This window comes from Neomonachus schauinslandi, chromosome 10 (assembly GCF_002201575.2).
Source record: "Neomonachus schauinslandi chromosome 10, ASM220157v2, whole genome shotgun sequence".
Classification (NCBI taxonomy): Eukaryota; Metazoa; Chordata; class Mammalia; order Carnivora; family Phocidae; genus Neomonachus; species Neomonachus schauinslandi.
Window position 1 is genome coordinate 12,351,227 of NC_058412.1, and position 27,683 is coordinate 12,378,909.

At 41.3% G+C, this 27,683-nt stretch overlaps 1 protein-coding gene across 1 annotated transcript; it reads right to left on the reverse strand.

Moving 5' to 3' along the window:
• Positions 1-592: 592 nt before the first annotated feature.
• On the reverse strand, positions 593-27,479 carry CYRIA (CYFIP related Rac1 interactor A). Its single transcript, XM_021697686.2, has 10 exons — positions 27,410-27,479; positions 12,879-13,000; positions 11,544-11,649; positions 9,707-9,843; positions 9,161-9,238; positions 8,865-8,981; positions 8,694-8,773; positions 7,046-7,172; positions 3,097-3,167; positions 593-1,079 (listed from the first exon to the last, which is right to left on the reverse strand). Exons 1-10 carry the CDS (start codon positions 27,477-27,479, stop codon positions 1,016-1,018), a joined length of 972 nt encoding a protein of 323 aa, XP_021553361.2. The 3' UTR covers positions 593-1,015.
• Between the last annotated feature and the right edge of the window lie 204 nt (positions 27,480-27,683).

The window sequence follows — 27,683 nt, forward strand, 5'->3', positions numbered from 1 at the left end:
AAGCTAGCCATGTGGTCAGGGAGGAGCTACCTTTTAAATACTAGGGAACTGGAAAATGTAGCATTTCCCCCCTCTGGAGTCCCCAGTTTTCTGGAAATTAGTGAAGTACCCGAGACCTCTGTCACCACATGATCAGCCCACAAAGGGCAGGGCCCATTTCAGGAGGGCTGCTGGGCACCCAGGACCCCACAGATACCTGGAGTGTCAGTAAAATTACCCAAAGCCAGAGGGTTGAAGTGGAGAGAGGACTGTCCCGTTGCCTGTGTGTCCTTCCTCCCAGCCTGTCCCCCACTTCCAAGACAACCACCTTCACAGCTCAGCTATGACAGCACATCTATCTATTCTCACTTCTTTCTTACAAATGGATTCAAGCGCAGGTGATTTTCCTCTTGCAGAATCAAAAGGGAACATTAGAGGGATATAAATCCAGAGAGAAGGGGAATATGTCACTAAATAAAATAACGTGCAAACAAAAAAGCTGCACATGTGGTTTGCAGTCTGAGGGAAGAGAGGTGAGGGGCGTGCTGAATTCCAAATACTTGAGTTTGTGTCTTCACATGCATTTTTCTTTTCTTGGATTCCTCTCTCCCTCTGTCAGGATAACGGTTGTGTTTCTTGTAGCCAAGCCGGCACAGGAAATCAAATACTTCGTGTTTCTATAAGTAAACTTCCCAGAGAGATTACACATCTAGAATTAAAACGCTACCACAAACTATTGGGAATTTTGGATTGTTACAGGTGTAGTTAAAGGACTCCAGTAGTAAAGATCAACATCTCCAAATTTTGGCTTTGGAGAAGAGGGTTTTGTTTCAGACATCAAAGGTTAGGCTCTCAAGTCAATTTATGCTCTGCTGGGTTGAGTCAGTCAAGATACAAGTTAAAGTCCATATATTTCAGTGACAAGAAGGAAACGGTTATGTAAATACACAAGTATTAACATCAATCTGTATTAAATTATGTAAACATATACATCTTCTGAGGTCAGTACATAGATCCTCTTCTTTGAGCAGAGCTCCTACTGAAGCATTGCTCGAATCTGTTTGGAAGTTGATTCATCATTCAAGTGCTTGGTAGTGAACCTGGATGGAGAGAGAGCAATGGGGGTCAGCGTGTAAGCAGTGCTCTGCCAAAACTCCATGATGACTCTCAGCCCTTCTTTACCTTGAGAGACACAATGGCTATCTAGAAATCAAACTCGGGCTCGTTCCTTACACAAATAACCACACTTCATGCCCAGTGTATTCTCGGATGGATTTAGTATTTGATTCTCTTTCCTAAAGGAATTTTGTAGTGTGGTTATTCAACAAGTAGACCTTTAATCTAATCAAATAAATATACAGAGGAGACAGAAGCCATCACATTTTCCGGGGAGGTCAACCTCACGTGAAGGAGTGCAGCATCTCAACCATCTAGGCTCCCCCTGCTGAGTTACAAATTTCAGAATGTGGATCTGCATCCCGACATTCCCCCAAAACTTCAACGCCGATGGTTTTCTACTTTCCTGGGGAGGCTTATGCTCATTGCCACCACAAGGGGGCGCAAAGGCAGGCAAACAAACCAAAATAAGGAGCAGCGCAGTCTGCAGCCTCACCATGAACCTGGCTCAGGCACCGTGTATGAAAGGAAGGAAAGGGGAATTATCATGTCATCAAACCTTGCCAGGTCCTGGACACTCGTGTAAGTCCTCATTTCACCCACACTAACTCTTTGCGGAAGAGGTTCCCGCCTCCATTTTACAGGTGAAACTGAGAATCAGAGAGGTGAAATGACCCATTTCAGACCACAAATCTGCCAACGGGTGTGATTCGTGAGGGATCTGTGGCTTCTGATTTGGACCCAAGTCTGTCTGCCCCAAAAGCCATTCACCACAATACCTATAAGAAACCACAGATGCCAACACTCAGATGGGACTCACTGCTCAGCCCAGTGCCCTGCTCTTCACAAAGCCTTGCTCAATTAAATGAGGCTGGAAAGTTAAAAAAAAAAAATTCAGGCACCAGAGTCTTACTGCGTATGGGAAGCCAGCCTGCTGGGAAATGGGCACCAATGGAGAAAAGCTTGGTTCACGCACGGAATCTGGAAGGCTACTCTGTTAATGCTACATCTGTTCTGAAGAATGATGACCTAGCAGCTCCACAAAACAGCATCAACCTCAGTTTTATTCATTAAATGTGTGGCTGTTTCTTCATTTTTTAAATGGGGATAATAGATCACCTTCCCTCTCTTGAGTTGTGATAATTAAATGAGACAACATACTCGGGAATGGAGTATAAGACATGAGCATTGTACACAGATAGAAGATTATTGATCCAGTCCACTTACACTTATTGAACACTTACTGCATGCACAACAGTGAGTGGGACTCGGGAAAATCAAAGATGAATAAGAGAGCAAGGACCATAAACCTTCCAGATTGCAATCCAGCAGTGGAATGATTTACGTGGTAGTATGACTTAACAAATTCCTGTACATGTGTCACGGCTGAAAAATAAGAATCCCTTCTCTGGAGTGTATTAAGCACGTGTATCCTTGGAAGAGAGGCTGCCTGGGCATCAGTTGTTAGCGGTGAGAAGCTGAAATGAGCCATAGCTTCCAAATACTTGGGCCTCCGGCAGGGTAGAGCACGTCACCCAGGAAGCTTTAGAACAAACACAGAGTGGATGCCTGTGTCCCCACCCTGGAGACTCTAATTCATTCGGTCGGGTTGGAGCCTGAGCATGAGAGTTTTCAAAAGCCACCCACAATTTTCACATACAGCAGGTGAAGGGGCAAGTGAGACTCAGGAAGCTTCTTCTGATGAGTCTCCACTGACCACAAGGCAGTGCAGCCTGGAGTCAGGCCCACGGCCTGTGGGGTCACCCAGACCCAGGGACATGTTCTAGCTCTGTCCTGTGCTGTGTGACGTTGGGCAAGTTATTTCATTTCCCTACATCTCAGTTTCTTCCATCTGATAAAAATGGTGCTGACTTCAACTGGTTGTTGGGAGGATTAAATGTGTGAAGACATGCACGGGGTTAAGCCTGGTGCTCTAGGGCCTGGTCCCCAACAGCATCTAAGTTTGAAGTCTCTCTGAAGGGTCGCAGGGCTGAGGCTTACCTGAGGGCATTCAGTAGCCCCTCCACACTGTCCGGGGCCTGTTCCTTCAAAACCTTTATGCAGCCTTTCATCTGGGAGGAGAAAGCACAACATTTTGTTAATAGCCTAGCAACTGTGTCCATGATAGTATCCGTTCATACTACCATCGGTGCCTAATCAGATCGTGTTATTTCTGCCCAGAGAAATCAAATACAGAAATGACCAACAGACCTTCCTACTCCTTCATGTTAGTGAGTTGCTCTTCGGGGCACTTCTAGAAGCTGTGTATCACTTTTCATACTCTACTGCCGTTGAACATTTCATGTGTCTGCCATTTGGGGCCAAAGACTTGAGACTGTGATCTTGTCTTGTGCTCCAGAGCCAAGCGTAGGGCTACCCCCATCCCCCACCTCCCACCCCCAGTAGCTGCTCAGTGGACACTGACTGCATGAATTACAAACCCAATGATTTTATGCCATCCCTCTTTCCAGGATGCTATATTCCTCCTTTAGCTATTTGACTGGCAGTTTTTTTTTTTTTTTTTTTTTTTTTTTTAGGACAGAGCTAAAGATCACCAAAACCAGGAGGCCTCTGCACACCTCGTTACCTTCATCAGGTAGAAGTAACCACCACCTCTTTGTGCTTCTAATAGCATGCTGGCATTTATCAGAAGATCTTGGAGAACTTGGAGATTTTAGTGCCTGAATTATCTTGGCTCCCTAAGAGGGGACTGGTGAAGGACAGAGGTTAAGAATTTGAATCACTGGGGCACCTGGGTGGCTCAGTCATTAAGCGTCTGCCTTCAGCTCAGGGTCAGGATCTCAAGGTCCTGGGATCAAGCCCCACATCGGGCTCCCTGCTCAGCGGGGTGCCTTCTCCCTCTCCCTCTGCTTGTGTTCCCTCTCTCCCTGTGTCTCTGTCAAATAAACAAGTAAAATCTTTTTTTGAAAAAAGAATATGAACCACTTGGGGGTAGACAGCTTTGGTTTCCTCCATCCTTGCTTATTTAGTACCCGCATGAACCTGGGTAAGTTTCTTAGTTTTTTGTGCCCTTGGAATATAATTTATTCATAATTTGGGAAGTCTATGAAAACTAGGTTTACATAGATCACATTATATTATGCATATCCTAGAATTTTTTTTTTGACAAAGAAGTATCTTCCCGCAAAAAATACAATCGCTCATTTTAAACTCAGATGTTCATGCTCTGTATTGAATTTGGATAGACCAAGGACCTCTTTTATAATGGTCTCTTTCAAATATTTTCTGTGGGTATACTTCTGGTGTGTAGGAAGTTTTATCTTATGGCCTGATAGACCCTGGTAGATTGATGGAGGTAGCCAGAAGCACAGGGTTGAGAGTCATTTGAGGGTCACATTATAGGCTCATCAAGAAAGAAGGTCATGGTCCATCAGAGGTGCTGGATAGGCAGGATAGGCAGAGCCTAAAACATGCCAGGTGTGTGCCATCCTGAGCCTGCTCACTTCCAAGAATGGGCTCCAGCCCAGGGATGTAGAGATTTGGTCCCTTTCCCGGTGGAGCTCATGGTCTAGTGGTAGAAGAGACCCCCAAGGTTCTCTGATAAGTGCCCACATTCTCTCAGGAACACAGAGAGCCTGGCTTTCTGGCACCCAAGAATGGCATCTCTTCTCTCAATGACCCAACCCTTCTGGGCCTCAGTGACGTGGCTCTGACAATTCACTGCTCCAGGGCTCCCCCGCTCCCCTCTGTCCACTTGGGAAAATCCTAGCCCTTCTCCAAGATCCACCTCCATCATCACCCTCTGTCTCTTCTTGAAGCAGAATAAGCTTCTCCCTCATCTGGGTTTCCAGGGTGTGTTCTTTGTAAGTGCATATTACGAATGACACACATCTCAGGGCTTCACAAATCAATATTTGTTTTTTCACAGCTGATGACACTTAAAGGATATATAAACCCAGTGCCTATAACTGCTGGCTTAGAAGCAGACTGGTATCTGAAGGCGCCCCTTTATGGTGTCAAAGGAAATGGCCCATCTTGAATACGTGTTGTATTCGGTAAGCCTGAAACTTTCTAAGAGAAACATGCACACTTCAGTATGAACAAGCTTTTCCTAGTGAGACTGAGGAACAAATAGATTTCATGAAGACTATGAGTGGTTAGATTTAACATTATATAATGATTATGGCCTCAACAGAAAGACTCAGTAAATGACCAGCAAGGACAAGCTTTTAGAATGTTAGGGATACAAGCCATAGTTGTCCCCAGTGTGTTTTTAATTGTTGACTCTGTGACAAGTTAACAAGTGGCTCTGGTCAATGAGAATGTCCTGTGGGTACCAAACAATAAACTCAATCCACATTCAAATGATGTTCATGGAGTTATTAGAGTTACTTATATTTGATCCATAGTATAAGAATGTTAAAGCCTCACAAAGAATATAGTAAAAATGTTCATTGGTACAAAAATAATTCCATGATATACTGTGATGCAAATAAAATACAATTATAGTAGGGTGCTGATCTGTTATGTAAACACACACACACACACACACACACGTGCATATACACAAACATCCATATAAAAGGAAGGGAGGTAGATATGCTGCCATATTGACCATGGTCATCGCCTATGGTAAGGTTACTATAGAAAGATACATTCAATTTTCTGTATTTTGATTTCTTACGTTTTCCTAATTCTTTTATACTAAATACTTTTTTTCTTGGTAGACAGAAAATAACAAAATCATACTAAAAAATAAAAAATAATAATAAAGGCTCTATGAAGAACCATGCCTAGCTGTGTTAGGAAGCCAGACCTTCAAAATAAGTAGTCTAATTCCACTTTAATTGATAAATTTCCTTAACGCTCTTCCTACTTGTGGTCCCTCTGGGCATGAAGACTTTCTGTCTGCACAGCACTAAAGTATCAGAGAGGCTTTTCTGGGCAGATGAGTGAGAACAGGGTGTGCCCCCCAAACTTAGCACAGTCAGAAAGAGTGAATCCCAAAGGGGCCTATTGTGCTCTTAAAAGGCTTTATATTAACACACAGGATACACTATGGGGATGATGCTGCAGATGAGGACTAAGAGGAGATGTCCTTTATGCTACAATCAACAGAAGTCTCTTGCACACCAAAATCATGAGTTTTCCACTTATATTCATTCATTCGGCAAAAACACTATGGAGTATCTATTGAGCATCATGCTCTATGTCGTGTATGGTGTTAGGCGGTAGAGCAGATGTTGGGTATACAGATCATAGTCTCTGCCCTTACAAACAAACTTGGAGTCTGTGAGGGAATCAGAAAATCCAAAATGGTAAGTGCTCTGGGAGCCAGCAGAGAAGGGAGGTCCTGACCATGCAGGGTACAGGAGATGTGTTCCTGAATGAGGTGACATTTGTGGAATGGTTTAAAGGAATCCACCCATCAGAAAGAAGGGAGGGTCCTCTGGGCAGGGAATGGGGCTCAAGCATATCTCAGTGACATCAGGTAGAGCCACCAGTGGGGTTGGTAGGAGAGGAAGTTGGAATGTTGTTTGAAATTTGACCATATCACAATCTCGTAATCCAGTATCTCCCAATGCTGTTTACTTTAAGACACATATGACATATCAATATCTATATATTCATATGGCACATTGGGTACCCAAACTGAAGGGGCAGTTTGCAACTAAGTGACTATTCACATCTGCTCAGCTTCTCTGCAGGCTGAGGGGATTAGTGTCTCTGAGCTCCTGCTATGGTTTTTGATTGGATGTTTTGCTTGTAAGCACATGAAAAAGATTGGACTTCTTGCTACGAGGATAGCTGCCATGGGGTGGGGCTTGCATCTTGGAGAGATCCCCACCTCTGAGTAGTGGAGGGAGGAGAGAGAGAGCGAGAGCGAGAGCGAGAGAGCGAGAGCGAGCGAGAGAGAGAAAATCAAGGTCTGTCTGGCACCATTCACGAGAGCTCTTATTTGGAAAGCAGAGTTCATCACTATTCTTACATCAATCTTGGATGTCTTGCAGAATGCTCCCACGGGGTGAACGTGGTCATAGAGAATGATGACCCCCACCATCACCCTCATGCAGAACATCAGCGTTTCTTCACTTGTGAACCTACTCCTGTACTCCCTGGAAGAGAGAAGAAATGGCAGCCGCGTTAACTTCCTTGCTGGAGCACGTCCATTTCTGTCCACTTTAGACTCCTCCAATCATCTTAAGAACAATCCCGGACCTGCAACAACCAGGGTAATATGCTCTTAAAGAAGCCCATGATGATAATTCTCCTTGAATCTATCCAACCAGCACTTCAGTGTGAAAATAAGGTAAATTAGAGGGCAGTAAATTCTCTTCTCTTCTGCCCTTCGGCGGGCCAGCTCGTCACGTACATCACTCCCTCCACCCATCAATCTTGAATATTTTATAGCAGGACCCTCTGGCTGTCCAAGATTATAGAGAATAATGGCTTCATTATGGAGAAAAAGAATCAGGCTCATTTCTACAGAGCGGCTATCATGTCTCCAGTCAGAGTAACTTCCTTTGTTAAGACACAGGCTGCAGATTGAATTGGATTGGCAAAGATACGTAAAAGAAATTATGTGCCATTCACTGGGGCTGGGAGTATTTGTGGAGTTTGAATTTTGTTCACTTACCTTGACAGGGTCCCTGATGATTCAGATAATTCAAGATAATTCTAGAGGCTTTCTTAACTAACCTATTTCATTATGAATTGGGCCCACAATGAAGATGATTACTATTTCTGTCTTGGAATAAATCTTAACTTTGGTATAAGTGAAATATTTGAAATTAACACCATATTACATTTGAACAGAGCATCACATTTCATATGGCTCTTTTGAGGTCTCTGGCCCTCCCAAGCCCTCTGCCGCATAGATGGTATTATGGGAAACTCATAGGAGAAGGAAACAAGGCCCTGCAAGCCATACCACCTGTCTACAGGCACAAAAGTGGCTGAACAGATAACTGGAACCCTGGCTTCTGGGCGTGGACTTCCTCATTACCACGCTGCCTCTCCATTAACAACCTTTGCCACTTCCAACAATCCAGCAGCTAGTTTAAGTACAACGAAACTGTTGTGAGAGGCAGAGTCAGAAGGGAAGGGTAGGGAAGGGTAGGGAAGGGAGAAAAAGAGAAGGGAAGAGGGACTGAAGTCTGATAATCCATTATCATTCTTGCAACAATATTACCCCTTCTGCTCTTCGTTCTAAATCTTCTGCCAAATCTCTTCTCTAATATACTTATAATAATAATAATAATAATAATAATAATAATACCCAGTCATTTAGGCAGCCTTCCATTTGGCCCTTCCCCATCTTCTACAGCATCTTTGGTTTGAGTCCTGGTTTTGCCGTCTAACAACTACTCAACCTTTGGGAAGTCGGTTAACCAGTTTGAACCTCAGGTTCTTCAACTATACAATGGGGCTGATTACATTTATCACCCAGAGTTCTTTATAAAATTAATTCAGATAATATACCTGTAAATGTCAATGTGCTGACCCGAATGTTAACACCACCACCACCACCACCACCACCACCACCATCATCAATATCATCATCATCAACAACATCATATTAACAAGCTCTCTCCGCGTGACCTCTAGACCATGAATCTGCCTCTGATCTCACTTACGGCGTTTCCAGCATGACTTTACAAACACTTGTCATTGTGCTGAGGCAGTCTGTCGTGTTCTCTATTGGCAGGGTTTTGTTCTAAATGGGAGACACAAAAGTATATTAGCCCTGCTAGCAGCTTTCCTGTGCAGTTAAGAAAAAAAGCACCTCAGTGCTCAGCCTCACTTACTTCGGAGACAAAGTGCATGGTGGCATTGCTAAGGGTTTTCAGCATTGGCGTGGCTTCTGCATAGAAGAGGGACATTCGATTGGCCATCTCATTATTGACTTCATTCTCAATGTCTAGCTGATGAAAATAAGAAGAGAAGACACAATTGATAAAGACAGGGTCAAAAATCCCCAAACAGTGTCTGCTGGAAACGGAATTACAGATGAAGGCTGTGTTTTCCCTGGGCCCTGCCTGATGCAGCAGTCAAAGGACGATGTGGAGAATGGGTGTACAGACCAGGAGACCCAGGGGCTCACATGCATGTTGTTGATGCGGTTGCGACTTATTGTCCTTCTGTAGTAGCTGAAGTCGTTCTGAATAGCTGGGTTCCTCATCTGAAATTCAGAAGAGAAGAAAGAAGGTCATCGTTCCCCATCACAGAGAGGATATGCATTAGGAGCCCAAACTCTAGACTCGGTAAATATACCAGGACATCTCTTGGTTATACAATAATCAAAGTAACTTCTGGTTAAAGATACTCAGAGCCTCATTGTTTTAATATAGGCCCTGCTTTTCCTATCAGCCAGATTGCAGGGAAAGAATACTTGTTCTCAATCAGCACAGATACTTTGAAAAGGTTTCCTCTTCTCGAATTTGGCAGATTTTGAATTTCCATGCACAAACCGCCATCCTACATCACGTTGACTGTAAGGAAGGCAAATTCTCACCACATTTTATGTCTCTGTAGGGAAGGAGCTACATTGTACTCATCTATTCCCCGCCCCACGGCATTAGCAGAGTGCTGGCACACAGTAGGTCCTCAGGACAAGTCTGTTAAACTGTCTTAGCGTGTGTGGTCTAACCTTCAGCTCATCAAATCGCAGGGTAAAATGGAGAATTTCCGCGAACTCCTTTGCCAGGGCCTGCTCCCGTTCCAGGTGCTGGGTTGGCGTGTAGGGTGGACAGGTCAGAGACTCTAATAAACTCTGAAGAGCTTTCTCTGAAAGTCAAAGTGATAAATATATATCTGAGGTAGCCCACAGAGATCATTCTAGAAGCACAGTTCTTAGGCCCCGTTGACATTCTCAGAGATAACCTGCTTGAGTCTTTCTTCTCCATGTCTTTTCCCATAGACATGTACAGTTCGACATGTGAAGAAAGGAGAAGGAGCCCATCAGGCCTGAACAGGCTGCCCCCCTACCTGTGGAAGACCCCCAGGGCCACACAGTTTTGCCCATGTCCCTCAGAGCTCTGCTCAACTCTCAGTGTTCCATAGTGCCAGCTCTGACCACTGTTTGGAAACCAGACACAAGTTTTTGGATCCTGTCCATGAGACTGTGTGGTACTTTTCTGCCAACCCACTGCCATATCGACCTCCATTACTGTCCTTGAAACAGTCTCATTACTCCTTCTTGTCTATCCCTAAACATTCCCTCCCGTTTTCCCTTCAACATATTTCTAATAATACTGACTCATTTAATCAATCCTCTACAGCGGGGGTTGGCCAACAATGGCACAAAGGCCAAATCTGGCCCACGGTCAATTTTTACAAATAAAGTTTTATTAACACATAGCCCCACTTTATTTCCATTCCTTAATGTATTGACTCTGGCTACTAATATGCTACAATGGAAGTGTTGGGTGGCTGCAACAAAGACAGGATGGCCCACAAGCCTAAAATATTTATTATCTGCTCTTTACAGACAAGTCTGCTAGCACCTGAGCTACAGTCCTTAATTGTCTTTTATAGCATCTTTACAAGGACATCTCTTGCCTTTTCCATTTATGGGGATGTACTGCCTTCTGAGGTAGTCAGTTCTACCATGGTCTGCTCTGACAGGTGGATCTTTGTCCTTCTGTTAAAAATCTGGCTCCTTAGGATTTCAGTTCACTGGGTCTAGATTTACACTTTGAAGAAACAGAGAAGGAGGAAACAGGGAGAAGCTAACTGAGAGTCTCCAGAAGCTCTCTTTTCTTGAAAGACTATTTTAGTTCATTCAACCATTCCCTTTGGGTCTTAGCTTCAAGTTCTCTCTACACCATGACTATTATTCCGTGAAGTATTTCAATTTCTCTAACTCTTAAAATGTGACATTCATTTACAGCAAAAGTAAACATGACTATCCCTTTCTTCGTTCTAGCTGTATTAACTAATGAAACCTCAGACAGCTTTACTCTTGGGGGAGTGGTTAGATCATACAAGTGGTCACATCGAGCCAATTGTTAACCAGACTCGACTTTACTCTTGCTTCTGCAAAGCCATCCTGTACCCGTACAGGTTGTTTTTAAAGCTTAAGGGCAGAATATTGTTTGTTTTTCCCATATTTTACTATATTAAATTTATCACATGACTCCAGCAAATCAAGATTTTGGGGTTAGCAGGTAACCTGTTCATTTCAACTTCTCTGTCATTTAGAAATGTGATCAGCCCACAACAAAACTGTTAGCTGAGAACAAGACCACAGGACATCCACCAGTAGAGACATGCTCAATGTGCAGGTAACTGCAGGGCAGAGAACTCTGAGATGAATTTAAAGAAATGAAAATGACAGGTGTTTCTGTCCACAAATGGCCTCTCCTAAAACACTGCAGATGGATGTGGGCCATTCCCCAAAGCACTGAGCTAGCCCTTTCTGCTCCTTAAGCAAACTCTGTAACAGAACTTCATATGCGGGATGAAAACTACAAACACATACTCACCTAGCCTTATGGAAAATTCATAAAATCTCTTTAGCCTCACAACCAGAGGACATACTGCATTCCAAGCTTTTTCTTGAAGCTGAATGTCGTTGGGATTCTGAATCGCCTACAAAATCAAGATAAAATTGTCTGTTTAAAAAGAAGCAATAAGCTCCACATCAAAATGCCTTAAGATTGAGAAGGGATTTTAGTTTAAGAAAATACAATGCCTGATAGACTTCACTATTGTGCTCATAAACTGACATCAGTTCACCGAACTGTCCTCCAAGACAATTAGAATGGAGATTTTAGCCCTTGAACATAATGTAAATGACCCTACAATTAGATCCTGTCCTCTTGTTTCTCTTATTTTAGATGCAAAAAATTGCAAATCTTATTGGAAGCCATTCAGCCTTCCTCTACCACATTTTGATTCTACTAAAGTAGAGCCAGAGCTCATTAGGAAGTGCAGATCCTGTAGACATCCTCCTTTCTCTATAATATGTATTACGTGCCTTCTGTTCTGTGACCTACAATATCTAAATCAATGGCGATCCCTAAGTAGAAAGACCACCTCTTAAGAGGCTGTCACATTCCTGGAAATGTTGTTTTGTCTGGGAGTTTTCTTCCAGAAAGATGGGGATAGTGGCTGTAGGGTGTGCCTGTAAGTGCGTATAGATGTGCTCATGTGCGCACGTGTGTGTATGTGTTGATGCTTCCACAAAACTAATTATTTCAAAAAAAGGTGTGTGAAGTTTCTTGCCTTTAAGGCATTATGAAGTCTTAAAAGCCACGCTGACAATCTTCTTCTTTGTTTTGTTTTTCAGGGATTTCTTTTTTTAAGCTCAAAGTCATTTCAAGATGGCAGACCTGCAGGCTACTTAGAGCAACCTAGTTTACGGCTGGTATTTGTGATACTGTGGGACCTGCCAAGATTATTACAAAATGCTGAGAAATTCATGCAAACCCAGACCTCATGATTTACAGTTTTGTTTTTTTTTTCTTTTCTCATGACTTATATTTCAACTGTCGTCCTAGACTTTAAATGTATGTTTCCCTTACATGAAGTAATATGCTGAGGAATCACTGTTTAAACGTCAGTCCTGTGCTATCAAATGTATGATTGAGAAGAGAATGGCTAATGTTTTACACAGTCTACAGCGCCGTGTGCTCAGATTAATGTACTAGAATAAAAGGGGCCATTCATACTTCGTGAAAACCACATTACCCTCCTTGTTCTTCCTAGTACACAAGGAAATACTAGGGCTATTACTTAATCTTGCTGGGTGTGTGTGCATGTGTGGGTTTCCCTTCTCGTCTGAGGGTGTTGTCAGCTCAGTGTTATCACTGGCATACATCTCGGATCTCTGGCCCCGCGCCCTTGTAAGCCTGCAGGTCTGCGAGGATGCTCTCAGAATCCTGGAGGACAGCGCTGATCTGGTTCCATATTTCCCTCTCTCCTTCTGTAGGCTGGGCATCTGAGCAGAAGGGAAACAAAAAGACACAGAGGGATGATGTTTACAAATGGCTTGGAAGGAAGATCAGCATTCAGTTCTACCTGCTAGACAGTCCTGTTTAATTCCTGCAGGTTTGGTCTTTACTCTTATTTATTTATTTATTTATTTTTATAAGCTGCTAGGAAAGGAACCTGAGACAACTTCTGTCCACGACTCAGTTCAAGCCAGTCATCCATCTGTCTGCACACATTACACCAAGCACGTTGGAATCACTGCGGGCACTTTACTCATTTGTGTAGGGCATACTTTTTGCACACCTATTATGTGCCAAGTGATTAAGTGGGTGATAGAAGGAATAAATATTGTCTTTGGGGGGCCACGTTTAATAGGAGAAGCTACTAAATAGTTCTGTTATGACTAAAAATCTGTGAATCTGAGTAAAGGTGGGAAAACAGTCCCCCTTATATTACCATAGAAACAAATAAGCTTAAAATATTAATCCTGCAGAGCCATGACAGAGATGTATCTTTCTGGAACACAAAGACATGGAGAAAGCATTGAGATTTATCACTGAACGTGAACTAAAGAAGTATAGGAGGTTCATTTTATTTATTTGGTTATTTTTTGTCTATTTATTTATTTATTTATTTTTAGTAAGCTCTACACCCAATGTGGGGGCTTGAACTGATGACCCCAAGATCAGGACTTGCATGTTCTACTGACTGAGCCAGCCAGGCACCCCCAACAGGAGGTTCATTTTAAAGACAATTGTACTGTTCAACATTGATCTTGACTATAAACACTACCTACAAGAATAAGTGACACATTCAGGTTTACATAAATAAAGAACATATTCTAACAGCCACAGAAGCATTTCCTTAGCTCTTAATTCCCACTTTTACATTGCATTCCTATAGCCAATATATATTCTTGTCCCCATGAGTATTTTGTGGAAGTTGGTGGGTGGAAGTCAAATGGTGGTAAAGATTAGGTTTTATCTCCCAGTACCTATAAAATAGGTTACATGCCTGGGCTAATAAGGAAATTAATCTCCATCCCAAACCAAGGCACTGCTAATGGAGAAGGGGGATAGATGTCACCTCCTAAAAATTCATTTTCAAAAATCCAAGTCCTAAGATAGTGAATTCTCTCAGCAGACCCCACTCATGAAAAGGTAGGATAGAGTTATGTCGGGTATAACACTCATGAGTGCATCATGAGGAACATGACAGAGACCTACTAGGTTATGGTACAGAACCTAGCCTGGGAAGCTAGATTACTCCTTTATCCTTTTCTACTATCCCACTGCTTCTGGAAAATTCTCAGGTACATTGTTACGCATGATATTAATGACTTCACAGCCTATCCTTTCCTGTTCCCCAAACTTCTCTCAAAGTGATATGGGTGTCTTAAACAGAAACCTTTAAAACCTCATAAGTTAGGAAGCCTGTAACTGAGGAGGGTATTTCAGTGAACAGAATTCCAGGGCAATTTCTGAATAAGAAGAAAGTCCGGGAAGAGAACGTGTGACAAAAATGCAGCATGAAGGTCCTAGAAAACAAAGAAAAAGAAAAAGCTCATTCCCTCAAATCCTTTCCCTCCTTTGACGAATGCACTGAAAAATCGGAAGCTAAAAAAGGCCATTTCCTAGAGAGAGAGCTATTTGAAGAGGAAGAAAAGACAAACAGACTGTGACCAAATTCTGGGGGGTGTGGGGGTAAGCTTCTTTGAGTGTAATTATAAAGTAGTATGTAAAGAAGACACTTAGAGACCAGGAAAGGGAGCCTTCTGATGGTGGCTGTCACAATGGCTCCATCTGAGCGAGTTGCCACTTGAAGTTTTAGACAAAACAGAATTAAAATGAAGTGGCTAGAAGACGAGGACCAGACAAACACAAAAACCCATTCTTCTAGTGATTAACACAGAAGAAGAAAAGTTTCAGTCAGTTTTTAAAAACGAAAGCCCTTTCTTAAGTGCTTCAAAAAGAAGATCATCTCCAAGAGAGTGGCCTAAAAGTGATACTGGCCATAGACGGGCAAGCTTCGCTCTCTGATACGACTCAACCCCAACACTGATGTGGCCACAAAGAGCTGGATGAGTGACATGGGGGTGGTGTCACATCTCTCTCAGGGGTGGCAGAGTTGGGGCTGTGGAGAAGCCCTTCCGTCTTACAGGAACCCTCTCACAGCACTGCAGTGATCTGTGAAACAGGACCCCCCAGTCCCAGCCTTCCTCTCTGAGAAAATGTTTCTTTTGGCAGTTGTCCTGGTGTCTTATTAAAAACGTTTTTTATATGGCCCCATTTAGCAGGGGTGGGATCGGGTCGGAGAAGTCCAATTCATCATTCCTTCTTCATCCCGACTAGAAACGTGTTGGCTCATTTTCTTCCATAATTTGTTAGTCTTCTTGGATGCCCTATTTTTTTTTTTTTCTTCTTCCCCTGTCATGGAACAGAAGTCACTTCTTCATCTAGCTATCGACTAGGCCCTTGATGGTGGCAGCATGGTCCCTGCCTTCTAGGGACTCAAGTCACATGTGGGGTCAACTTGCAAGGTGGAGAGTGCTGACTGGGGAGAAGCTCTAATCTATCTGTCTTTGTTTTTTTTCAAATAGAAAAAGGACTCTGTAATCCTAATTTGGCATTGGCTCATATCCCTATGGAAGTTCATGATTCATTCTACTTTGATCCCCCAGCCATGTGACCAGACAGCCAAGACTAATTAATGAGAATCTGACCCATTAGGCCACAGGACTCTGGCTTTATTTCATGTGACCTTAAATCTCCATGATGCCTGGCACATAGTATATGCTCAGGAAAGATTTGCTGAATAAAATACCTGGATGAATGATTTACTTCTCACACTACGTCTTAATGATGATTTTTCTGCTTGTCTTTGAATTGGAAGATTTTTGGAGACAGAGTCTATATTCTTATCCTCAGTGCCTCCATATGTCCTACCCATTGGAGACACTCAATAAATATGTCATGACTCAATGAACATATGAGGACATTGACCAGGTGGTAGAGGATGTGGGTGTTGGGAAGCAGTGAAAGAAATGAAGATCCTATTACTTCTGGATCCTCTCCTCTGGCTCTTCCAAATAGTTTCTATACTGTTAACCTCTCTCACTATTATTGTTTTTATATATGTATATTTATCTACCATCAAATTGGCTATTCACCCTTTCATTAATACTTGTGTTTTTAAATCATCCATTATTCATCTACAGCCTCAATGTCTCTTCGTTATGGTTAACACACTATTAGGATATTTGTTGAGTGAAAAACTGCACCAACTATGTTGACTATCCCAATCCTAAGGCTGTTATCATTTGTTTTCTGGACTATCTCTTTGAGAGGCTTTGGGGTCTTTACTTCTGGTTTTCTCTGTATTTAGATTCAGTTGGTAGCCATGTTTTTAAAAATATATTGTGTCTTCAGATGTCAAAGAGAAACATCTTGAAAAATTAGTGACTGAAAAGGTACGCTGATATTTAACTGATCGGCAACCTTCTAAAGCACCTGCTGAGGGAACAGGAACTCGGAATTATGGGTTTTGTTTTTCTACTTTTCACACAAAGATTGACCTTTAGTCAAAGGTACACACACATACATATGCCCACCAATAATACTACTGATGTATTACTGATGGACATGAGGCCTTATTTCAGTTGTAGCCAGTGAATCCCTCGGTGATGTTTCCTCTAAGAATCACATTCTAAAATTGTAATCATTGTCAATGATTTTATCTCCATTGAGAAGAATGGTTACATCAAGCTGGGCTGCTCTTGTCTAACAATGAAGCTGTTAAAAAAAAAAACAACAAGCAAACAACCCACCTGTGATTTACACAGGCAATTTAGAAACCAATCCTCCAAGGGGCCCCGGAACAAGCCTATTCAGGGCCATTCCCCAGGCGATGATTTAAAACCCTGTTCTGGATTTGCTGTTGTGCGAAGTATGAAAATGTATCATGTGCACTGTGACCTTGAATACATTGTCAAGAACTCACTGAATTCTAAGTGCCTAGAATTTTTTAATGGAAAAATAACCCTCTTATCAAGGAAGATAGTGAGGCCGTATTCATTTTGTTTACAGGGGCCCTATTTACCCTCCTTTGGCTCAACTTGCTAGTGACTGTGGATATTAACTGTCAGGATTCTGGTGTCACTGGGGTCAGGTGGAGGCTTTGCTGTGGAGGCCTGTGATGTTTACTGAAAGCAGAATGCCGTGCATTCCACCGGGCGGGCGGATGGAGAGGAAGGTGGCTGAGTGCTTTGTTTGTCAGGAAGGAACATCTTTGGTGAACATACCCCAGGGCAGAGGCAGCGGGGCTCAAACCAGAGTAGGGCTGTCAAATCAAAGGGTTCTTATCTTTGTAAATCAGCCAAGGACACACTGTGTCTTCACAAGGGCCGGGGAACACACATACCTTCTCCTCACAACCTATTCAGAACTGTATGGAAAATCTGACAGAGAATCAAACAAATTAATGGAAGATAATGTGAGCAGAAGACACCATTTATGTGGAGATGTGTTTGGCTTTGAAGGAAGCCGTGGCATTTCACCAATAGGATATACTGCTCTCTCACACCCCAGCAGCTGTTGTATAAACACTGAAGAGGATTTGCCACAGCCATAAATTAAATCCCTAGCTCTTCTGCCCCACCACTTCCTTACCCCCCCCCTTCAGGAAAGACTAAGAAACATAACTAATTATCTGTAATTAACATTTGGGGATATAAAGTTGGCAATGATTTATAGCAGAATACTAGCTGCTTGCAGAAACCACATAAAATTGCAAAGGTCCATTGGAAAATGTGTGACTGGGCTGACATATTTATTTGCACAGGGACATTAGTCGTCCAGCACCAGAGCCCTTTCCTATGGAAGAGTGAATGAGGGCCTGCAAAAAGTAGGGAGGGCTGAGGTTGCTGGAAGGCTCATCCATTTCAACCCCATGCTGTGGGATCCCGGTGATGCTATGGGAGAAAGAGGGAACTTCAAGGACGGAGAGTTTTGAGCCTCGGGTCCCACTGCCACCAAATAGACTTTGGGGCACCTGGGTGGCTCAGATGGTTAAGTGTCTGCCTTCGCTCAGGTCATGATCTCAGGGTCCCGGGATCAAGTCCCACATCGGGCTCCCTGCTCAGTGGGAAGCCTGCTTCTCCCTCTCCCTCTCCCACTCCCCCTGCTTGTGTTTCCTCTCTCACTGTGTTTCTCTCTGTCAAATAAATAAATAAAATCTAAAAAAAAAAAAAAAAAGAGAGAGAGAGAGAGAAAGTGCTGGAAATTTAATGACTCGCTGTGACTGAATCTCCGTGTTGGCATAAGTATTAATTGCTTTCCAGGTATGTTCTGTTCTGTTGTTTTTTTGTTTGTTTGCTTCATCTGTAAAGTGACCAGAAAACATCTCTTATTTTCCCCCTTTCCTCTCCCAAGATTATCTAGCCTCCTCTGAACAACCTTAGCAGAAGTGAGGGTACCAGAGAAGGGAGAGATGAAAGAAAAGCTGAGTTGTATCACTATATTGTACACCTGAAACTAACGTAACACTGTATGTTAACTACACTGGGATTAAAATAAAAAACTTAATTTTAAAAAAAAAAGGAAAGAAAGAAAAGCTCAGTAGTGACAGGACGTAGCCTGTGTCATGAAAATCATCCCAGCTGAGGGGCTCATCTGACACTCCTCCTCGTTTCAAGAAGTAGGAAGCTGTAGTCCTAATAGGTCACAATATCCAGAGCCTTTCTGGGAGTATAATGAGTGGCTTGGAGGCTTTAGAATTTCCTTCCTAACTAGCCCCCACCCCCACCCCATGACCACTATTATTGTTCTTGGTATTCCTATCATGCTCATAAAGGTGGATTTGTCTTATAAGAAGAACATTTCTCAGTTACTATCTGTCAAGAAACATTTCTTCGACCTAACTCTAGAAGCTGCACTTTCTCTTCTGGCTAGTCTGCCACTTGCTCTCCATTCTCTTCTAGGCTTCTGTACTATGTGTACTATTGTCTCTGCTCAACGTGCTTGCGTCTCTCCCCAATACAGTTATATACTCTTGGAAGAAGAGAACATGTTCTCCTAATGTCCCCCCAATATTGATGTGCCCTATGTCATCCCTCTGTGCCTCTCTGCCCCCTAAGACCCCATCCCCATTCCTGCTGCTCCTGCCTGATGCTACAATGCAGGAGATGCACTGCATATAATTACTGAATTAGCATCAGTACAAAAAAAAAAAAAAATCAAAGTTCCTAAGCTGATATTTCATGCCCAGCTCTGCGCTGGACACTGGAGATGCAATGCTAGAAGCATAAGATGCCATCCAAGTCCTCTCTGCAGGGAAGTTCATGCAGAAGTGAAATGATACCAAAGACACCTAGTTGTGAAGAAGCAACGGGGGACACCAGAGCCAGCAAATATGTCCACAAATAGAAAATATCTATTTAAATTACACACACACACACACACTGAGAGTTTAAAGTAAAGGAAAAGGCCACCACACATTGCAATGGGGAGTTTCTAGCAGATGTAGAAGCAAAATATACAAGAGCACAAGAGTGGAAGGATCTGTGACAAGAGTCTTTAATTCTTCATGAAATGAAGAATACATGTTGAAGATCGATTCTAATAAGTTGAAGATGTATCCTGTAATCTCTACAATAAGCATGAAGAGGCAGAACTAAAAAGCCGACAGAAAAGATCAAAGAGAATACCAAAATTATTATATTTAATCAAAAGGCATGAAGACATTAAGAGAAAAACAAAGGGCAAATACAACAAGTAGAAATCAACATCAAGATAGGCTCAGATACAAACATTAATTAAATGTAAATGGGCTAACGACTCCAATTAAAAGGTAGATATTATCAGCTTGGATGGAAAAGCTGGGGCCAACTACATGTTGTTTACAAGAAATACCCTGTAAAGATAAAGGCACAGACAGGATGGGGAAACATATGCCATTCAAACAATAAGCATAAAAAAGCTGTTATGGTCAAAATATAAAATGCTTAATGATATATTTAGCAAAAGATGTGCAAGACCCCTAAAAACTATACAACACTGCTGAGTGAAATCAAAGAATATCTAAACAAATGGAAAGATATACCACACTCATAGGTAGGAAGAATCAATATTGTTTAGATATCAATTCTCAAACTGAACTCTGGATTTTATATCATTATAATCAATATCCCAGCAAGGCGATTTTGTAGCAATTGAAAGCAGATTACAAAATTAATTTGAAAAGTAAAGGAACTGGAGTAGTCAACAAAATCTTGAAAAAGAAAAACAAAATTTGAAGGACTTACTCTTCTTGACTTTAAGATTTATTATTTGTCATAGTTTGGTATTACTTGGTGAAAAGGATCAATAAATCAATGGGGGAGAATAGGAAGCCCAAACATATAACACTGAGCTGATTTCTGATAATGGCATTCAAGCAATCTACCTGTGCTAGAACAAGTTGATAGCGCATAAAAAAAAAAAAAACATTGCTCATAAAATAAATAAAAATTAGTTCAGGATTGGTCACTGGTCTAATGTGAAGCTTAAATTTCTAGAACTTCCAGAAGGCAACGGTATAATGTCTTCAGGACCTTGGGGTGGGCCATAATTTCTTAAAGAGGAGATAGCATGCACTTAGTACAAAAGAAAAACAATAATAAATTGCACTTCACCAAAATTTAAAACTTCTGTTCATGCAAAAACAAGGAATAAAGAGGCAAGGCACTGAGTGAGTCAAAACATTTGCAAGCTATTATCTCGTGAATGACAGGTATCCAGAACACCTACAAGGAACTCCTACAAGTAAGAATGCATAAAAGACTTGAGTGGATAATATATTCTAAAAATGCTAAGGGAATATTCAATAAGCACGTGCAAAAGCATCCAGCATTATCAGTTATCATGGAAATGCAAATTAAAGCCACAAGGAGAAAACATCCCATAGTCACTAGAATAGCTGAAAGGAAAAAGACTGACAATGTTAAGTTTTGGAAAAGATGTGTTACACCTGAGCACTCTAGACTGCTGGTAGAAATGGAAAATAGTACATCCCATTTGGAAAACTATTTGACAGTTTCTTGAAAAGCTGCATATAACTGACTCAGCAAGTCTACTCTTTGGTGTTTAGAAAAGAGAAGGGATGCACGAAAAGATTCTACAAGAATGTTCACAGCATGTTTACTCATAGTAGCCAAAAACTGGAAGTAGCCTAGGTGATCATCAACAGGAGAATGGATACAAAAACTGTCCCACAGTAAGAGTATTCAGCAAAGGGGCACCTGGGTGGCTCAGTCGTTAAGCATCTGCCTTTGGCTCAGGTCATGATCCCGGAGTGCTGGGATCGAGCATATAATTACTGAATTAGCATCAGTACAAAAAAAAATCAGAGTTCCTAAGCTATATTTCATGCCTAGCTCTATGCTGGACACTGGAGATGCAATGCTAGAAGCATAAGATGCCATCCAAGTCCTCTCTGCAGGGAAGTTCATGCGGGAACTGCTCCACGGGAAGCCTGCTTCTCCCTCTCCCTCCCCTCCCGCTTGTGTTCCCTCTCTCGCTGTATCTCTCTCTGTCAAATAAATAAATAAAATCTTTAAAAAAAAAAAGTATTCAGCAAAAAAGGGAACACACTATGATACATGCAATAACATGGCTGGATCCAAAAAACATTATGTTGAATGAGAAAAAGATAAAAAAACATATACTGTATAACTCCATTTATATGAAGTTCAAGACTATAGATTAGCTAAATTAATCTTTGAGATACAAATCAGATCTGACCAGTAGGTTGTTTCTGGGTGTTGGTCAGGGACAGGGGATTGACAGAGAAGAGGCATGCTGGAACTCTGGAGTGAAATATCCTGTCTTGACAGAGTGTGGCATTGGTCAAAATTGATTGAAATACACACTCAAGCCCTGTCCATTTCAGCACATGTAAATTATGCCTCAATAAAAATAAATTTTAAAAAGTGGACTAGTCAGGCAAAGAAGAAAAATTATCTATTTTGAGTAGATGGAATGGCTTCAGAATTAACCAGCAGCAAGAAATCAGATTTTCTAAAAGAAGCTTTTTTTTTTTTTGTAACGGCTTTATTGTGATATAATTCACATGCCACACAATTCACCCATCCCAAGTATTCAATGATATGTAGTATATTGCCATTGTTGTATAATCATCACCATCATCAATTTTTAAACATTTTCTTATCCCTCAAAAAAATTTGTACCCATTAGCAGTTGCTCCCCATTTCTTCCCAACACCCTCAGGCCCAGACGACCACTAATGAACTTTCTATCTCTGTAGATTTGCCTAATCTAGACATTCCCCATAAACGGAATTATACAATATGTGCTCTTTTGTGGCTGGCTTTTTTTCACTTAGCAGAATGATTTCAAGTTACCCCTCCATCAATACTTGACTTTTTACCACTCAATAATATTTAAGTGAATGGATATACCATACTTTATGTGTCCATTCATGACTTGATGGGCATTTGTGTTGTTCCCTCCTTTTGGCTATTATGAATAATGCTACTGTGAATATTTATGTACCAGTTTATGTGTGGACCTTTGTTTTCATTTCTCCTGGGATGTACCCAGGAGTGGAATCATTGGGTCACAGGGTAACTTTATGTTTAACATCTGAGGAACTGCCAAACTGTTTTCCAAAGCATCTGCACCATTTTACATTCCCACTGGCAGTGTAGGAAGGTTCCAATTTCTTCACATCCTCATCAACACATTTTATTATTTTTATTGTGAAGTGCTATCTCATGGTGGTTTTGACTTGCATTTCCCTCTTCGCTAATGACAGTGAATGTTTTTTTCTGTGCTTACTGGTCATTTGTTTATCTTTGGAGAAATATCTACTCAGACCCCAGAGGAACATTTTGATAGATGGAGTTGTTTGCTGAGACAGAGTTTCTCTGAAGCCAGGTGCCCTTGCATAGATTTTAATCTACTGGAACTTCTGCCTGTCTTGGAGACCTTCTACTCCAAAGTGGATACTGTATGAAGGATTGAGGACGTATGTCACTCTATAATAGACTCAGAGTTCTGATTTATGGCTAACTCTATACCACCTGTCTGGCAAGGGAAAAATAGGGAACCAAAAACTAAAAGGAGTCTTCTGTGACCAATTCCGGAGACTTCAGCTCTGGATCTGGGAACTCGAAAGTTTGCTTGGTCAGCTCCACTGTCCCAAACCCTAGGGTGGGTTAATGCTTCACTTGGATGCATTAGTTAAATGTGGTTCCCAAACTGGCTGATCATCAGAACCACCTGGGAAATGTGGGCAAAAACAGATTCCTGGAACTAGGCCACGGAATCAGAATTTGGGGAGAAGCTGAGACAACTATGTAAAAACTATATCCACCAGATGTTTCTAATGATCATTTCAGTCTGGGAATCACTGGAGTTATTTTGCTGGAGGGCTAATGCATGCTGCCCACTTTGGGTGCCATAACAGGTAGATTCAATTAAACAATCATCAACAGACCTTCAGGCATCCATCTTCCTGTACACTGTCCCCAAAACCATCACTCAGGCAAGATTAGGTTGCATTTTATTCCCCCTCTGTCTCCCAGCCTTCAAAAAGGAAATGGAAATATGACAAGGAGATAGAGACAGAAAAAGAAAAAAAAAGTAGTGGGATAAAAAAAGAAAAACCCAACAACAATAAAAAAGATGTTAAACTGTTGTGTAAAAATGTGAGCACAGAGTGTAGAACTCCCTGCAAAGGTCAGACAAGAATTTAAATTAAATCTACACAACTGGAAAACCTTAGGACAGATGTATCTAATTTTGTCTTATATTTTGACCCAGCTTAATTATATCTATTTGACCCAGTTCAATTATATTCCATCACCGACTTCAAAAAGAATATTCAACACTCAAAGTAGAGGTGCCAAATTCATTTAAGCTGTTGCTACATGCTGTTTGGCCTTCCTTCCTCCCTCCGTTGTTTTCTCCTTAACTCTTTGCAGTCCAGACTCTATATGCAAAGAAATATGTCTTGAATCTGTTCTGCCAGTTGGCTACAGTAGTTGGGCAGCTCACAGCCCACTCCGCCCATCCCCTCCCAAGCCTTATCCCTCTGGAGCGTTCTGCAGCACGTGAATCCATTTACAGTCCCTCCTTCTTTACTGTCTGTGCTCTCCTGACTGCCTCCATCCAGCCTGTTCTATTCCATTCCTTCACATGGCCAGCATCTGTTACTAAAGCTCGTTTGGTGATCCATGCTCCATGCTCAACATGGGTTGAAGTGCTGGGTTACAAACCTGAGTGGGGCCCAGACCCTGCCATCAGGAGTCTGGGTTTAGTAAGATGTTCTCTTTCCTCTACAATGTAGTGTCTTTTCCTGATCCTCTGACTCATCAACCTCCCGTTAAGCATGAGCATACCTAAGGTTCCCACATGCCAAGCTTTTGCCTGCTCTCGAGTTTTCCCTCAGAGAGTTCAGCTATTCTTTTTGAAGGCAAACCGCAATTGTGGACCGCTAGCCCTGAGCTTCTGCAACCGCTGTGGTCTAACTCAAACCAGCCTTCCATTTCTGCCCGCATTTCCTTTCACCAAGAACGTGATGCTCTGTCTAAACTGGGGCTCTTGCTAGTCTTCAAACACGCCCTTCCTATTCCTATCCCTATTTCCACTGTTGGAAAACTCCTCTCCCTATATGCTTATAGAAAAATCACCCATTCTTTAAAGCCCACTCTAAAGGCCACCTTTGGCTAGAAGACCTCTCCAATTCCTTCTGTTGTCTTCCATTTCCTGAAACTAGATGCATGTTCTTTCTTCCTCTTTACTCCCCGACCACAGTGTGGTCTTAAGCCCCTTATTTTTATCTTGTCTCGAAAAATGTGCCTATATTACCCTGCACAGCAGTCTGAGACTCCAATGACTGTGCTTGTTTAGCTCTGTCTCCCTGATGTTGCCTGGCTTACGTGGATGTTCATAACCATAATGCACATACTGCTATTGTGCTGAGCTGAGATCTACAGACTCACAGAGAAATCATGGCCACAGCCTACCTTTGCTACCCTCTGGTCCATCACCACTCTTTTTTGAAAACCATCTTTAGGAAAGAGGATTTTCAGGATCAAGAAAAAAACATTTTTTCCATGAGATGTGTTAGTTCACAGATAACAAAGATGCTCTCTAGTCAGGAATAGGATGATGGCTGTCGCACTCCTCAGAGCTGCTTGTGATGGGCTCTTGAGGAGGAGAGCCAGAGACTTGTGCTCCATCTCAGGTCCTCACTCATTCCCTATGTGACGTCAGCCCAGCTATTTATCTTTTCAGAGTCTCACTGAAATAATGTTAACCTTCTCCTAGGGGTTGATGGGGAAATAAACAGTTCACATATTTTTTGGGTAAATTTATAGTTTTATGTTTTCCTTACATACTAGTGCTCTAAACCTAATGAGCCCCAAGGCATGAAAATCCAGTCCACAAGGAACCTTGTTGAAGATACTATAGCATATCTACAAATGGAGTTTTTGGTACCATAAACCATCAAAATTCAAGATATTTAAATGTTCTTTTTAGCCACCATGACCTTTTTAAAAATAAAAAAAAAAATTAAGAAATTACCCAAAGTACAAGATTGAGCAGACTTGAGTGCTGGGTCTTAGGAGAGAGGAAGAGCGACAGTCCTTCTGCAGCAGTGGGCCGGGGACCCCCTGAGGCATAACCCCAAGCCTGGTACTCCAGAGAACACCCGTTGAAAACCACTGCTTTAAATCCCTGCAGATTGTAATTTTCTCACTTGGAAGGCTTTTCAAATTAGTCTTGACAAAGAACTCAATACTACTCTTTGTAAAAGCATGGAAAACCAAGAATGCAAGAACAGCTAAATGGACAAATGGGGCCACTGAACCTGGTAGGCATTTATGAGCAGGATGTGCAGGTGCATGTGGAATTTAGAGCTTCAAAATTAAATGCAGGCATTTAACTCCCCTAGGTGTTTATATGCCCCCCCCAACACACACACAAGTTTTGAGTGAATGGAGTATTTTACCTTCACCACTGTCTTGGACTTTGTACATGCTGGATGCAACAGTGTAAAATGCACGTGACAAGAAGTGGAAGGAATCAACTAAACATGCAAGTAGTAAGATTAGGGGGATGGGATATTAGGTCATTTATCTTGTAAAATTCTTAAAAGTTATTAATAAATCTTCATTTTAACAACAAGAGCAGCCACAACAAAGATATGTGTATTGGAGTTGTAAAAGTTACACCGGGAAAAAAAAACAACAACATTTTTTTGATGTGTCATATCAAGCTGGTATTGATCCCACCTATACCACTTACCAAACCCAGCCAAATCCAACCCAAACCTACCCAACCAAATCCAACCAAACCTACCCAACCAAATCCAACCCAAACCTACCCAACCAAATCCATCCAAACAGCAGCAGCAAAATGAGCTTTGGGGTCACTTTTCCTTTTTATGCAACTACCTGAGACCTACCGAAGATTCTGAAAAGACATATATATCTAGCGAGCAGTCACCTTTTGCTTTACTGTATCTTTGAAGGGACTTCTAGCCTTTACCTAGAAAATCTCTGTTAGCAAGTTTAATCTATATGTAAGGAAATTCTGACTTATTTTTTAATATACATAAACACTTGAAAAATTAAAGTTTAACACAGGTTAAAGTTTGCAACAAATGGTAAATACTGGGGAAAAAGTACATTTAATGTGCTTGCTTTTGTGGAATTGTAATTTAGGAAAAGGGAAACATAATAGTAAAGGTGGAAATATGAGCTTAGTTGATAAATTTGTAGATGTGTCACTCATCTGCAAATATATTCAATCAAGAAAATAAACAAGATAAGAAAAAAAACCCAATACTTTTTCAGTCATAATTCACAAGCCATTTTACCTTAGGAAAAAAAAAATTAGGTTTTTGATAAAAGAAACATAACCTTCAGATAAAAGGGGTATATCTCAAAAGTTTTACATAGTTTTATATAATCAAAAACATAAACAACAGACAGAGATGACTTAAAAATAATCTATAAGCCTATTTTCTAGTTTTGATATTTTTTTCATGTCTAGTGATATTTGTTTTATGTTAATCTATGTTTACTACATGTGCTATTTTTCTTTAGAATATGATATAGTGTTTCATAAAATTTATTAAGAAAAATACATGATCATGATTGATGAAAGTGGTTCTAAAATCAAAGAAAACCATGGACACATTAAAAAGATTTTCTATTAGATTTTTAAAAAAAATAATAGAAAAGAAAGAAATGAAATAATCTTTGAAGACTCAGAAAGAAATGCATAGTGACATGTGGATTTAAGTATCACATAATAAAATTAAAAAAAATCTTTATAACTTCTCTATCAACAAGCTATAAAGAAAGCAAAAAAGTTCCCATCATTATCTTTTAATTTTTGGAACTTACTTTCAAAATCCAGGAAAAAGTGTGGATAGTTTTCAATTTCCCTTGTAAGGACTTTGAGCAGGTTTCCCATCCCAGCAAACCTAGGAGAGGCAACATAAAACCAAACACAATTAACAGGATGAAAAATAGACTTCGGCTTCTTCTTCTTCTTCTAAGAAAAAAAAATAGACTTCTTAAAGGGCTGGACCTATTTTACTAACTTGCATAAATCACACTGGACCCCCATTAATTGCATCTGAAGAGCAGATATAAAGCATCTCCCTACCAGGTGATG